The sequence below is a fragment of the Microcaecilia unicolor genome, chromosome 14, assembly GCF_901765095.1.
Source record: "Microcaecilia unicolor chromosome 14, aMicUni1.1, whole genome shotgun sequence".
NCBI classification, from domain to species: Eukaryota; Metazoa; Chordata; class Amphibia; order Gymnophiona; family Siphonopidae; genus Microcaecilia; species Microcaecilia unicolor.
Genome location: NC_044044.1, coordinates 43,529,639 through 43,545,214, shown reverse-complemented (window position 1 = coordinate 43,545,214; position 15,576 = coordinate 43,529,639). Strand labels below are relative to the sequence as shown.

The window sequence follows — 15,576 nt, the reverse complement described above, 5'->3', positions numbered from 1 at the left end:
TGAGTATTTAACCTCTTGTTTTACAACTGCAGGTTTTGCTTGTGTGAGACCAGCTGTCCACAGGAAGATTACTTCCCTCCTAATCTGTTTGTCAAGGTGAATGGAAAACTCTGCCCACTGCCGGTGAGTTGCATCGGAAGGTGGAAGGAAGCTTCTCTCTCTCTCTCTCTCTCTCTGCCACAATATGCTTCTGAAGTCTGATCCGTGTGTACTAGTTAACGTCTTGAAAAATTAAACGTTTGACTGCTGTGTTCTTTCAAAGCTCAAATGAAACATCTCTACGGTGTGAATGGCACCTACGATTTTACGACTCATGGGATCTTCTTCATTCTAGTTGTGACATTGCAGACAAGCTTCCTTTATGTCATGGGGTGCGATCTGTGAGGTCATTTGTGGCGTGGCTATAAGCCGGCTTTTCCCATCTCTTCCTTTTTCAGTTCAGGCAAGGTTCAGAATGGGGTGACCCCGTTGTCCTTGACTAGAAACAGGTTTGCATAACCTGCACCTCTGGCCACTTGCCCACCTTGCCTGGCTGACCTGTTCCCCTTTTTGGGGTTTTGGAGGTAGGAAGATAGATCATGGTGCATTTTCCTGTTTTGTTTTTTTTCACACGTTCATTCAGATAGTGGTGCCTGCAGCTGTGCTTTCATCCCTTGGGGTTTGGATTTTTTTTTTCCGGGTGCAATTTGTCTGTCACTTTAAAAGTTATCATCTAATTATACAATTGAATGTGTGTGTGTGGGGGGGGGGGGAGGGGGGGCAGGGTCAAATGGGTCTGGTGTGTCATGATGCATAGAATCCTGACAGAAGATACTCCCAGATTACTGATAGGCAGAGGCTAATTCAATAAAGGTTCCCCCTTTTGGGGTGAGGCGACTCAGGTAGACATCTCTTGGCTTTTCCAGAACTACCTCCCTCCTACAAAAAACGGTGCTGAACCCAAGAGGCCGAGCCGGCCTATCAACATCTCACCTCTCATCCGCCTGTCATCGACTGTGCCCAACACCATTGTGGTCAACTGGTCTTCCGAGTTTGGCAGGGTAAAATGTGCACTTTATGTTATGTGGTCATACTTAGGAGATTTGTTTGTGAGAACTTGAATTTGATTTAGAATAATAATAAGTTTTACTGAGTATTTTGTGTATGTGTGTGTGTGTGTGTGTGGGGGGGGGGTGATAGTAGAGAGGTTTGGTTTGGTTTGGTTTTTTATTTTGAGCACTCCTTTTTGTTGGTAGCTCAAGGTAAGTTACATTCAGCTACACTAGGTATTTCCCTCTCCCCAGAGGGCTTTCAATGTAAGTTTGTAACAGAGGCAATGAGGGTTAAATTGCTTGCCCAGTGTCACAAGGAGCAGCAGTGGGATTTAAACCCTGGCTTCCCTGGTTCTCAGCTTCTCTAACCCCTAGGCTACTCCTCCACTCCTACAGTACACACTAAATACATTTTTCTGAGGTGTCCCAGTGGCAGTTTTGTCTGCAGCCGCCATGCAGGAGAGCCAGTGCAGGTAGAGGCAGGAGAAGGGCAGCTCTGATTCTGACATTTGATTCCTGTTCGTCAATCTGGCAGAGGCTAGGGGAGACTGCGGAATAATCCTGATTTTTTTTTCCTCTTTGGTAGAACTACTCTCTTTCCGTCTACCTTGTGAAGCAGCTGACATCAGTAACTCTCCTGCAGAAGCTGAGAGCCAAAGGAATCCGTAATCCTGACCATTCCCGAGCTCTGAGTGAGTATAAGTCTCTTCAAGAAGGCTATTGAAGTTTCTGGTTACTTCATAGAAGCTGAGAGTACTTCCCAGCATACCTGATTTTCCAAAGGCATGCGTCCATTTTACTCCAGTTTCCAGATATGGGTATTGACTGAGAAGACACCCACAGTGCCTCCTGCTGGGCACCTAAAGAAATAGTTCTTATGGGTGCTATAATCCTCTTTCTCAACCATAGGGAGGTGTTGTGGTCTTTGACCTTGAATGCAGGAGGGCAGAAGCAGAGAATAATGCCAGAGAGGGGCTATGAAGATTCATTAATGAGAGATTGGGAAGGGAAGAAGTTACTTGAAGGAGAAAGAGAAAAAAAATCATATCACCGTTAATTCTTTAATAATCCAAATGCACCTTTCGAAATCTTATTTTTCCATTTTTCCTTCTGATTTCAGTCAAAGAAAAACTGACAGCAGATCCTGACAGTGAGATTGCCACCACAAGTTTACGTGTTTCGCTTATGTGCCCGGTGGGTATTGTATAAGATGTTGTGTCTCTAAACGGTATCACCGTGTTACACCACAGGCATGACTTGAGAAATGTGGTGAAAAAAGTGTAGAAGTTAGAGAGAACCCCCCCTTCCCAATGTCTATAGCTGGTTTTGGATGTAGAGTAAAGTACATACAAGGTTTCAAATTGTGATTATGGGCCAAGAATCCAGCCATTACGTGTCACCCTTAACCAATGACAACAGACCCCCACCCCTGACCTGAGAGTTGAACTGGAGACCTTCCATATTCCTCCAATGAGCCAGCCCTGAAGGAAGCTTTTGAGAATGGGATGCAGCACTGATAAAAGGGTTCACATTGCAAAATACTGCTCTTAGACTATTAGGGAATATTAGAAAATATTCATATTACACCTTTGTTTCTGAAATATCATTGGCTACCAGTGGCTTTTAGAGTACATTTTAAACTTTGAGCATTAACTCATAATGCTTATTATTCTCTACAACCAGGGTATTTACACACATTGACTATTCCTTATACATAGCCAGGGTCTTCAGATCCATGCAGGATCAGAGATTGGTGGTTCCAGCTGTTCGTAGGACCAGATTAAGCTCCACTAGAACGGAAGCATTTTTTTTTATTTTAGGAAATTTAAAGTTGCATTGAAAACTTTCTTATTTGAGGAAGCGTTTAACTTAGATATTTGTGGGGAGGTTATGGTATGCTAGGGTTTCTGAGGATCATCATTTCCTTTGTTAACTGAATGTTTTACTGATTGTGTGCTTTGTATGTATGGGTAGCTCTTTCCTATCAAGAATTTGGCGTTCTTTATTTCTTTGTTATGTTATTGTACTGTAAACTGTTTTGGTCTTTCAAAGTTAAGCAGTAGTATCTTAAATGTTAATAAATATATTAAGAGGAATTCATTTAAAATAAGATATAATATTCTCAGATGAGGGGATCGTTTAAAGGTTTGACCCCTAGCCGGTGAGAGTATCTGTGGATTGATGGCATCGGTGAGCCCTTAGGAGAAGCTCGCAGTTTAAAGCAAGCTGCTGACTTCATGCTGACGGGTGCTTCTGGTGACCGCTGGCTTTGTGTTACTCCCTCTCCATTTAAGCTGGGAAAGATGCGCCTCACGGTGCCCTGCCGAGCCGTTACCTGCACCCACCTTCAGTGCTTTGACGCTGCCCTCTACCTGCAAATGAATGAGAAGAAAGCCACGTGGACCTGCCCCGTGTGCGACAAGAAGGCACCGTATGACAACTTGATAATCGATGGGTATGTCTCCCCCCTATCCCCAGTGAGCGCTGAGCTGTTATGAAGAGATATGGGGTGGGCAAAGGTGTGAAATGATGGTTCCTTGCCAAGAATACCAAATTGCTATCTGATATTTTTGTAACCTTAGATACAGGTGGGGGGGGGGGGAGATGATGTCATGAGTTTGTTTTCAGAGGGGGACTGCTTAGCTCTTTTTTGTTTTGTTTTTGCCCCTCTGATTTTTATTACATTGTCATGGTAAATAACCTTACACTGTTGGTATCTATCTGTGCAGTGTCGTTGAAGACTTTGGTATTTAAATCCACAAAGCAGACACACGATGCAGGAATGTAGTGCAGCCCAGATTCCAGGAGAAAGATTTTTAGACAGCCCTGGATTTTTGAATTTCTGTCCCAGTGCATTGTGGGGTGTGTAGGTCTTGCTTCCTTTATAAGTAACCAGAATACTGGCCTAAAGTCTGCCCCTTCCCTGCCAGATCAGGTGCCATTCCTATGAAGGCAGGATAAAGAGCCTCAGGCCTATGCTTTCTTATGCTTGATCTCCGTCTTTCCCCGGGGTTGAGTGTATGAGGTACTACGCTGTCCTGACTCTTCCTTTTAGGCTGTTCACGGAAATCCTGAACTCCTGTACGGATTGTGATGAAATTCAGTTTATGGAAGATGGCTCCTGGTGTCCCATGAAACCCAAGAGGGAGATGCAGGATATTTACCATCCATCGGGGTACAGTAGCATCGAAGGTAAAGGAGTTCAGAGTTCACTTGTCTCGCACAACCAACTGTACAGGAAATTTCTTTATGGGCTTGTAAAGGATCTCGGCAGACAAACCCTCAGGAAGTGTCTTTTTAAGTTGGGCGCTTCTTATTTTGGGTGCCCCATGAGCTGCATAACCTTTTTTTGGTCCATATCCTGAAAAGATGATCTTCATGAGCTTTGAAGACCACAAGATTCCCTTTTCAGCTGTGCTCTAGAAATTTGTTATACCTGCAATATTTTTGTTTAATATTTACACTGGATCAATAAATGGTGCCCCCCCAACCCTGCATAAAATCCAGTTTTCTGCAGAGCACACACAACCCCTCTTAAGAACTCCTGATATGCAGGCTATCCAGACTTCAAAGCAGAGCAATATCATGGTAGCTGGTGACTTCCGGACAGTAACTGAATTCCTCTAGGCTACTTGTGTGACAGTTAATACTGGGCCTAAATGGAAAAGTATATGTGGAGCAAGTAGGTCTGGGATAAGCAGCATACAATCCATTTTACTGTTTTGTGATCTTACCAGGTACTTGTGACCTGGATTGGCCATAGTTGGAAACAGGATACTGGGCATGATGGACCTTTGGTCTGTCCCAGTATGGGGATGCTTATGTTTTTAAGGGGCTGAAGTTTTAGCTGGGTTTTCTGGCTGTTGTAGTGGATAACCTTTAGCATCACTGAAGATGTCATTCATAGCTTTATTTGGTCTGTAGACACGCCCACAGTGATGTCATCATCATGTATCAGCCTGATCTTTTTAAAGGAGCTGGGGATCTGGTGGTGAAGTTTTGGGAACTTCAGAATTGCCCTATAGGTTTCACTAAAATACACTTTATAATACTGAAATAAATAGTAATACTAAACATTCTATTCTATTGTATTCTTAGACCTTTTTAACTCCATAAATGGGTCCACAGTGATGTACAATAAAAAGTACATACGATCTGGTATCAGCATTTAATCTCAACCAATCTGTGGAGCTTCCATCCTTTCACTGAGAGGACGAAGAGACTCGGTATTCTTCCTTGAAGCTTCTTGATTTGCATAGAATCCTTATTAGATATCTGGAAGTCACTTATGCTCCAAATGTCTCTGAAACACATAAGTTTTTAATAGGATTGTTGCTTAATAATAAGTGGGAGGTTATTCCATATCGAAACTGCTTGTGAAAAGAAAGAACTTTCTGTTCTGTTACGTAGCTTCCCACTAATCCAGAATCTGTGGGATAGTTGTGTCCATCAATCTGCAAGTGGAGAGAGAGAACTGAAAACTTAGCTGATCCGTATCTATCTTGGCATCCAGTCTAGCTCCTCAGTATTTTCTGTCTCCAGCAGGTGGGTGGACACACTTTGCAGCCTCTGGTTCTGAGTGATTTGCTCCTGGTCCAGTTGGTCAACTGGTCTCCAGTTGAGCTTTGTAGGTGGCTTGATTCTGCAGAGTCATATCTAGAGGTCTTCAGATCCCTGTCTCTGGTGCTCCAGTGAATTTACTTCTACCCTCCCTTCACCTCTTCCCTGTATCCTGTGGAGCTCTCCTTTTCCAGCACAACAACCTTTAAAAAAAAAAATTAAAGACATGAGAAGGAAAGGGGGTTGTGGGACAGAGTATCAGTCCTGAGCCTTTTTCATCTGTACTAAGACTTGTGGAGACTGTGAGCTTGGAGGGAGCAGTAGGTAGTGAATTAAGTTTAAGTTCTTGATGATGGTTCATCACTGTGTGCATCATGATTCATCTTGCTATTTATCAGCCTGTCTTCATTTGTACTGTCTGAAACGGGTGCTTCGTTCTGACAATACCTGTTGTTGGAGATCCCTGATTTTCGGCTGTTTCGTTTGGAGGACACTAGGAGGCGAATCTTTTCTGTAGCAGGTCCGACAGAGTGGAACAAACTCCATGGAGCCCTTAGGACCCAGAAGAATTCGGGATTATTTAAAAGACTGCTGAAACAGCATTTGTTGCTGCAGGCTAAAAACTGGCTTTGGCAGTAGATGGACACAGTACAGTGATGAGTTTGTTTGAGTAATGTTTTTATTAATATGGTTGTTTGATTTGTACAAGTCTCTGGACAAGGGTGGTATATAAATGGTAGAAAAGTCCAACTAATGTCTGATTCAGAACCGCTTGGTGGTGCAGGGGAGGGATTCTGACTCACCGCTTGGGACACGTTGTGCTGTGCTTGTGACAGTTATGGATAATCTTACAGAAGGTTACAAGTTGGAGTTCTCGTGCCCGGTCGCTTCTCTCTTCTTGTTGAAAGAAAACCAAGGCAGTGGAGGTTCAGGCCACTGTAGATTCCTTGCTGGCACTCCAGGCCATTGTTCCAGTTCCCCAGGCCAAACAGGGACAAGGCAGATACTCCATCTACTTCATTGTCCTAAAAAATGAAGGCATCTTTTGTCCAGTCAAAGGTCTAAACCGCTGCCTCCGAGTGTCCTGCTTTTGCACGGAGACACTAAGAGCAGTTATAACCTTGGTTTAAGCAGGAAAATTTCTCACTGCCCCTGAGCTCAAAGAGGCTTACTTGCATATACTCATATAGCTTCCGCATCAGTGCTGGGCCGTCACTTCCAGTTCAGGGCTTTGCCGTTCGGCCTCGCCATGGCTCCAAGAACATTTAGCAAGGTTATGGTGGTGGTAGTGGCCTTCCTTCGGCGTTGGGGAATCAGAGTTCACCTATATCTTGACGACAGTATGTCTTCCCTCCTTGGCCCATGGTAGGCCATGTGTGTGAAAAGTATCATATTGCACCAGGATCAAATAATTCTCATAGCCCTGGACTGGCTGCGGAGGCCGTGGTACTTGGATCTGATTCAACTGCTGGACGGGGGTCCTCTCCGTCTTCTGCAGATACACGGCTTACTGAAGCAAAGTCCAGTGCTCATGGAGGATCCGTGCCCCTTTGGTCTTACAGCTTGGCCATTGAAAGGGCTCAGTTGAGACGAATAGGTTATTCTGATTTGGTTATTGTTACCTTGCTTCAGGCTGAGAAACACTCTACATCCATAGCATATGTGAGGGTGTGGAGGACATTCGAGGGCTGGTGTTCTGAGCCTGAACTTTCTCCTTTCTCTGCTCAGGTCGCGCACATCCTAGCATTTCTCCTTACGCTAAATACAGCGTTCTTTGTGGCTGTTGCATCAGCACCTAGGGTTTTGGAGCTTCAGGCTCTCTCTTGTTGGCAGCTCGCATCACGGGGTCCTTGAATGTGGAGGCAGACTTTCTCAGCAGGCACTCCGAAACTGGTATCAACATTTAATCTCAACCAATCTGTGGAGCTTCCATCCTTTCACAGAGAGGACGAAGAGACTCGGTATTCTTCCTTGAAGCTTCTTGATTTGCGTAGAATCCTTATTAGATATCTGGAAGTCACAAATAAGTTTTGCAAATCAAACAGGCTGTTTGTGCTTTTTTAGTAAACAGAGGCTTGGCATCATGGCTTCCAAGCCCACAGTTACTATATGGCTGAAGGAGACTATCACATCAGCTTATTTGTTTGCAGGGAAACAGGCTCTTTAGGCCTTCCGGGCTCATCCTATGAGGTGAATAGCAACATCCTGGGCAGAGACTACCTTACTGTCTCTGGCAGATATTTGCAAGGTGGCGATGTGGCTGATGCTGCATACCTTTGCCAAGCACTACAGGGTAGATATTACGGCATGCTTAGGAGACAGTTTTGGGGCATCAGTCCTCAGGGTGGCAGCGCCAGGATCCCACCCACGCTAGGAATTGCTTTTGAACATTCCACAGGTTCTGTAATAGTGAGAAGCTACGAAAGGAAGGAGAAAGGAGAAATTAAGTTTTAACTGATAATTTTCTTTCCATTAGTCCTTCCCACTGTTCCAGAGGCCTGCCCAAGGTTTCTGAGATGTTTAGTTGGTGCGAAGTAATGGGTCAAATAATGACTGTCACCTTCCATGGTGCTTCCTCAGAAGCTTAACCGAGATTGGGTGGCAGAGTCGGTGGGGGGAGGCGGGGCTGGTGGTTGGGAGGCGGGGCTAGTGCTGGGCAGACTTCTATGGACTGTGCCCTGAAAATGGAAGATACAAATCAAGGTAAGGTATACACAAAAAGTAGCACATAAGAGTTTATCTTGTTGGGCAGACTGGATGGACCGTGCAGGTCTTTTTCTGCTGTCATCTATTATGTTACTATGTTCCTGCATCTCTCTTGTTCTCTACAAATTGTCCAGAGATGAGAGAGGCCCATACATTTGCTCATCTGGTTAGTGTTAGGGTAGCACATTTTTTTTAATGTTGTGTTTATTCTGAGTATCTGCTTTACTGCTTGTCTATGTAAATACTGAGGAGCTGGACTGGATGCCAAGAGAGAAATGTAGCAGCTCAGTTTTCAGTTCTCTATCTCCACCTGCTGGTTGATGTACACAACTATCGCACAGGTTCTGGAATTGCAGGAAGGAGTAATGGAAAGAAATGTATCAGGTAAGACCTAATTTCTCCAATTTGTCTTAAAATATACACCATTAAAAGCAGGGTAACCATGGGCAGTCAGCTATTGGATCTGGGTATCCATGGGGCTATAAGAACAAAGCAAAATACAAAAAAAAAAAAAAGAGTCAAAATCTCCTATGACACAATAGAAACAAAAAAAGAAGTAGGGGAGGACCAATAAAAAAATTAATAAAAAAAAGAACCTATGAGTCGAAAACTGAAAAAAATAAAATGTATTATAATAAAACCTAGACCTTCAGGTCATGTAAGAATAATCCCCTGAAACAGTGGAAGTTCAGAAGGCCTCAACACTGTGCCATGTTTCGGCACAACTGCTTGCATCAGGAGTCCCAACAATCTGAGTAGTTCTAACCACAAGTATCTGTTTGGGGTTAAATAATCCTTAAAGAGAAAAGTATCTATGTGAATGATTTCTCAGCTAAATGCTCCAAGGGTAGGATTCACTTAGAACTACCCAAGATTGTTGTTACCCCCGTTGCAGTAGGTTGTGCCGAAACACAGCACCACGTCAAGTTATTCTGAATTTCTGCTGTTTTGGGGAATTGATCTTATACAGACCCGACAGTCTACTTTTTATTGTAATAAACGCTGTATTTGTCAATTCTTGACTCTTAGTTCCTTTTTATTATTTGTCCTACTTCTTTTTCGTTTGCTATATGAACAACGGCCATATAGTACATCACTTCTTGAAGTGTTCTGCATGCTTTGACTGCTGGAGTAAAATGCTCAATATACAAGGGCAGGGTGGGAGAGGTTTGGGATAAAGAGAAAATATATTGCTACTGTTTATTGTATATATGTTAATAAAAAGATTTGAACTAAAAGCAGGATAACTAAGCAAAAGTCTATCTTTCATGTATCTGACTTACTGCTGAGAAACAAACGTAATCAGTTTGATTACATGAAAAGGCACCCATCCATGTATAATTTTAAAGATAAAACATGCCAATTTAAATTCAACTCATTCTTCAACCAGAAGCCAATGAAGTTTGATTAGCAGAAGGGTGACCCTATCAAACCTCTTTGATCTCTGTATTAACCTAGCTGCAGTATTCTGAAGAATTTGAAGCTTCCTAAGTAGCATGAGCAGAATTTCTGAATACAATGAATTACAATAATCCAGTTAGTACATAAGTACATAAGCACCGCCATACTGGGAAAGACCAAGGGTCCATCAAGCCCAGCATACTGTCTCTGACAGCGGCCAATCCAGGCTTCAAAAACTCGGCAACCCCCACCCCCACCCCAAGTTAATAATGTTCAATGGACTTTTCCCTCAGGAATCTGTCCAAACCCCCTTTCAGTTGAGATATTTGAACCAGGAGTGCAAAATGATCTTTGTAAAAATAAGAGCGGATAACTTGTTTTAATCAACTTATTCACCTGGGGTTCAAATGAAAGAAAAGAATCCAGGATTATTCCTAATACCTTAACAGACCGCTCCATAGATAAACACTTGGAGAAACTTAATGGCTTGGTTAAAAGAATCAAATTCAAGAAATTCTTTTTGTTGCACTCTACTACTCTGCTCTTCATAGAATTGCACACCCCATCAGGAAGAAAATAGCTAGCGTCTCTTTCCTAATTTCACATTTATATTTCTTTTCAGACTGTCAGCAGGTGGCTCCATGTCAGTGAGGACAGGCTGATACAGTCCTGATTTTGCCTGTTTCCTGCTTGGAGGTGTAGCTCTTGATTTCATAGGAAGAACTACACATGTGTGATAACCCTGACCCAGTCTTAGCCTGTCACAGGTGAAATGTAATATTCACTTTACACCTAGCAGGCCTCTGATGTTGGAAGGGCGCAGAAGGATGGCATTAGGGACTGTCAGCCTTCTGGTATCTGGGTTGGATGGGGCAGTTTTCCTGTACGCTTCTGCAAAATGTTTAGCCCAAGGAACAGGGAAGAAGGGTAATAACTTGCCAGTAGACCAGATCTAGAGAGCTATTAAAAGATATTAAACCCACTTTACTGGGAGATTTAAGCAGAGGAGCCAAATACTGTCAAGTTACAGCCATAGCCAGTCTCTTGAGTAGCGCATGGTGTCCCCAGCTTGCCTCTTCTCCTTGCAGCCAGCAATCTCTACACCCTGAACTCGGACACGAAACAGACACCGGATGGAAAGAAGAGAGTGGAGGTGATAGACCTCACCTTAGAAAGCTCATCAGATGAGGAACAACCTCCTTCCAAGAAGCAATGCCTGGTCACTACCACAGCCATCTCCACCACAACAGGGCCCAAGGGGTAGGACTATTTCTCTGTGACCCTCTCTCCCAAATTCCTCAGTGTAGTCTGCATTCCTCCAGTAGTGATGATGGTAGCCTTCAGGTCTTAAAACTACCTTGGGGATGGCTTCTCTTTTATCCTACTCAGTAGGAATTGCATATCTCATTTCACACACTCGCATCATTGGGAAGGAGATCTAGCGTTTGAAGCTGTTCCTGCTTTCTTCTGATAGAATGTCCTTCAATTTCTTGCTCTATCAGGGTGGTCAAGTACTGACCCAGTGTCTCAGCATGGTGTTAGAGGAAACTCCCTCTCTGAGCCAGTACTGGCCCAGTGTCCCAGCATGGTGTTAGAGGACACTCTCCCCTCTGAACCAGCACTGACCCAGTGTTCCAGCATGACTCCAGAGCACAATTCAGGAAACTGCGAGTGATTTATAGAAGGAGCGAAGGAGAATGCTAGGGGGAAGGAGAGAAAGAGCACATGTGATAGAGTGTAGATTATAATTGGGGGCTGTGAAAGAAAGTTGATACACATTCCTTCCCCCCTCACACCAACTTTCTAGGTGCACAGATACTTCTTTGGCGTTTGATGTGGTGATATGAATTAGCTCTTATGGTTTAGCGATGCAATGAGGAATATTTTCTCTATATACCTCTTCCAAAGGGTTCTTACTATTGATCTGTTTCACATCCAAGAGAAGCCTCATTAACTGAAATTTCACTTTCAGGATGCTGAGTATTGACCTTCAGCCTTCCTCTGTGCTTCGAAGCCCTCACCTGACAACCATCAGCAATGATTACCTGTCCAGCCTCCCTATCCCTGAATACCATCCTTCCTACCAGCTACCCTCAGACATCCAAGGTAAAGGAGAATGAATTTCAGGGCCTTAAGAAGGATTGCAGGGTTAGATGATGTCATATGCTTGGAAGCAATTTGTGGCTCCTGATTGGCTGAAAACAGTCATATGATACCTTCAGTGGCAGAAAGGGATTTTCATTATGGCATAATGATCCATTCTAGCCCATGTCTGCCTTGCCACACTGAGAACCAGTCTCTGATGTCACAGGTCCTTTGTAATGTGTTTCACCTTATTGGCTGCTGAGAAGTTATGATGCCATTGGCTGTTGGCAATTAAAGGGCATGTTGGCGATAACAGGACATTCTTTCAGCTCCAATGTTTCTCCCATATAATCTTCATGCCTTGAGGTGTGTTGGTATGGGGATGTTTCAGTGGTCAGATTGATGGGGAAGATTTTTTTGCTCCCCAAAACAAAATGATTTAAGTTGCTCTGATCTTTAGGAGCCTGATATTCAGTGGGAATTGTCCAGGTAGGAGCAGCCCCTAGCCCGATGTCCCGCTGACCGGGTCATACCTGGATTTTTAGCAGCACTTACTTAGATACAGTTTGCTGTGTTACTATCTGGGGCAGTGCCAGGGCAATCCGGGCACAGAGCCAGGAGTTAGCCAGTTAGCTGCAATATTCAGTCTGCTAACTGGGTAACTATCTGGAAAAAGTTAGGACAGCAAAAAGGCAGTGCTATGAGTATCTGGGTAGTTATCCAGGTACTAGTCTGAATACTTCGGCAACTGCTGAATACTGGGATATTCAGCACCAGTCTCTGGGTACAGCCAGGCACTGAATGAATATCCAAGTGTTGAAATGTCCGCAGCGGCCAGTGTTTTAAAGACACGCTGAATACTGCCCCTTAGAAGTTCAGCTAAGCAACAGTTACAGACTTTGGCTAACTGGTACTTTATCCCCTTGTCTGTAATACCCTCCTGGGACTCGTGCGTAAATGTCTCATATCGCTGTCAGAAAAGGAGGGGGAAGAGTTGCTGAAACATTTCTAGGATGTGTTCACACCGATCCTCTTCCTACCAGTATATTGCTGATTACGGTTGGGAGGAAAGGTCTCATGATTAGAGCTATGGTTCTGAACCTAGTCCTTTGGGAACCCTCACTCTCCACCCCAAGCCAGACTGGTTTTAAAGAGGCCTGCAGCGAAGGTCTTGAGATACATTTGCATACATGAACCTGATTCTAAGCCCCAAGGATTTGCTTTTTAAACTCGGTGGGGAGAAAGTTTGAGACCCTCCCACTGACTGCCTGTGTCATCTTTAGCACTTATCTCCCTGTGCCTCAGCCCATCCAGTTGTAATTGTGTAACACTAGTGCCAGCCTTGTTCCTTCTCACTTCCCTCTTTCTGGAAGCTTTCAAATGGTGGTGCCCTGGTCAACCACCCAGAAGTGGCTCAGGATCTGTTTGTTTCATGATCCCAGGTTAGTCTCCCACAGCTCCTGAGCTCCGAAAGCAGCCGGTGCAAGGGTGGTGGGTGTCCATAGGCGAGCCTTAGTTTCACACCCCCAAATTAAGTTTCAGGCCCCTAGTCTGTAGCCCCCCCCTTAATGTTGATAAATAAACTCATTAGTTAACATAAGCATCCTGTAAAAATGCAGTTTAATGTGCATATGGTTCTTTTGAGTTTGTGAGGCTTTTACTTTACAACCTATTGTTTTGCTTCGACTTCTTTTTGGTTCCCCCAAGAAGCTACAGCCCTAGGTGACTGCCTAGTCTTGCCTAATGGTTGGGCCATTCCTGGACACAAGATATTTGAACAGGGAGATACCAGAAAACTGAACTGGGGAGAAGAGGGGATTTGATGTCAGGATCTTGACCAATGAGAAACCAGAAATAAAAATTTTAAAAAGTATAACGTTAAAAACACACCTTCTTCAGTCTTTTGCAGGACAATTAAAACAATGTCATGTTCTCTAGATTTTCTGATGCAGATGTCTGGACTAATTACAGTAAATTCTTTTTCATTGTTCTCACTGTTTGTTTCCATAGGTCTGGATCTATTTTCTTTCCTTCAGAATGATAATCAGGTAAGCTGCAGAATTCTGTCTGATTTGATTTAGAAGGGGTAAAGGTTTTCTTGTACGGTGATGAAATGTACTTTACCATAAGAAGGACTTGAGGGGAAGGTATGGGGTGAGGAGGCTGGGGCACCCTAAGACAGGGTGGAGGCCAGCAGCTATAAAGCCAATATCATTGCTCTTCTGAACACTCTCTCTCCCTCCCAGCAGCATTACAGCCCTTCAGTCATCACTTCCCTGGACGAGCAGGACCCCCTGAGCCACTTCTTCCAATACAGAAGCACCCCGACACACTACATGAACCCTCTGGCCCCCCTCATGGGAGCATCTCATAGTGCTTCCAGCCCCGCCAACAGCAGGATCAGTAGCATTGTATCCACAACCTCCATCCGAGACAGCAACGCTCACAGCGGGGCGATCAGCAGCAGCACCACCACCACCACCGCTGCACTTCCAGGGTGTCGTTCTGACATTATCTCCTTAGACTAGCCGAGAATGGCTAGAGTGACAAGATATGGATGTTAGGGTCCATGGGAGACCCCACTCTGCAGTACAAGACAAAGGCTCCTTTGAGGACTTGAGTCATAGAGTGGTCTGCGGAGGCCCTGTCATCTCGGGGCTCCCTCTATCAGCTTCGTGCGCCCTGATTCATCCTTTATCTCTGCACATGAGGAGAGTGCCTTGGCTCAGAGGTTAGGATTCTTTCTTAAAGATCATTTTAGAACATTTTTTTTCAAGTTTTGTGTATTTTACAGGGCTTTGGAGAGACCAGGCACCTGCTGAGCTCTCATCTCTCGCATGGCTGCAAGAATCCGACTTTAAGCTGGTCCAGACTTTCTGGCCATTCCTCTGTTCCTGGTTATTTTTTAAAGCAATGACTGGCATGAACCCTGGAGTGAACGCTTGTGAAAGCCTGAAAATCAGGAATTGTGGAGACAGCACAAAGGAGTAAAGTAAAAAAAAAACAAAAAACCGCAACAAGGGCAGAGCAGCAGCCTGTCATATCTCTTTCAATCAGTGAGACTCAGGCCATGCTGTGAGCACTCTCCAAGCAGGACTGTGAATTTAACTGGGGAGAATTACAGATATCAGAATGGACACTTTAGGCTGAAACCAGCCCTGTCAAGCTGAGAAACACAGAAAGAGGAAGATGGAGAAATCACAACACATTCCCCTCTATGCCATCATTAATTAAAGAAGAATCCTGGCAGGGGATTGGAAAAGGCCAAGAAGCCTTGTGAAATGAAATGTAGCTGCAGGGGGCTCAGCAGTGGAGGCTCCCCAAAAGATAATTCAAAGGTAGTCGCCATTTTATGGAATCTTACAACAGGAAGTGACATTGGTATGAGGCAAAGAGGCTTAACGACAGGAGCCAGCATGACGTGAAAGAGCTGAAGTGACCCTTCCCTCGTAGCTGTCATATTGGCCAGAACAAAATAATTGCTATAGCTATTGAAAAGAATAGCAAACTTATGAGGTTTTATTAAACCTTCTAGGTTTTGCATTCTCACTGTTAGGAGGAGATCGGGAAGCGGGGGGGGGGGGGGGGTTTGGGGAGTTTGTGAGGGGTCTGAGAAGGGAGGGTTATATTCAAAATGTATTTGTTAGTGCTCCAGAGCTTGCTTTGTTATTTGCAATGCTGTATTGTGGATTTCAGTGCTGCGCTATATGCCTTCATTTTTCCTTATGTTGACAATAAAGATATTTCTATATAAAAAGAAAAAATAAAGGCATATAGCGCAACACTGAAATCC

General features: G+C 44.1%; 1 protein-coding gene across 4 annotated transcripts in view; it reads left to right on the top strand.

The window, feature by feature from the left end:
* Positions 1-14,787, top strand: part of PIAS3 (protein inhibitor of activated STAT 3) — a 43,336-nt gene extending 28,549 nt beyond the window's left edge. For 3 of the 4 annotated variants that reach the window (XM_030188421.1, XM_030188423.1, XM_030188419.1), the window contains 10 exons: positions 33-123; positions 906-1,040; positions 1,618-1,723; positions 2,152-2,225; positions 3,326-3,486; positions 4,087-4,223; positions 10,787-10,958; positions 11,671-11,804; positions 13,794-13,831; positions 14,030-14,787. In XM_030188421.1, the coding sequence (XP_030044281.1) occupies positions 33-123; positions 906-1,040; positions 1,618-1,723; positions 2,152-2,225; positions 3,326-3,486; positions 4,087-4,223; positions 10,787-10,958; positions 11,671-11,804; positions 13,794-13,831; positions 14,030-14,311 (1,330 nt within the window). In that variant the 3' untranslated portion in view covers positions 14,312-14,787. The remainder of the gene's footprint in view (positions 1-32; positions 124-905; positions 1,041-1,617; positions 1,724-2,151; positions 2,226-3,325; positions 3,487-4,086; positions 4,224-10,786; positions 10,959-11,670; positions 11,805-13,793; positions 13,832-14,029) is intronic. The other variant, XM_030188420.1, reaches the window with a different exon arrangement.
* The last annotated feature ends 789 nt before the right edge of the window (positions 14,788-15,576 follow it).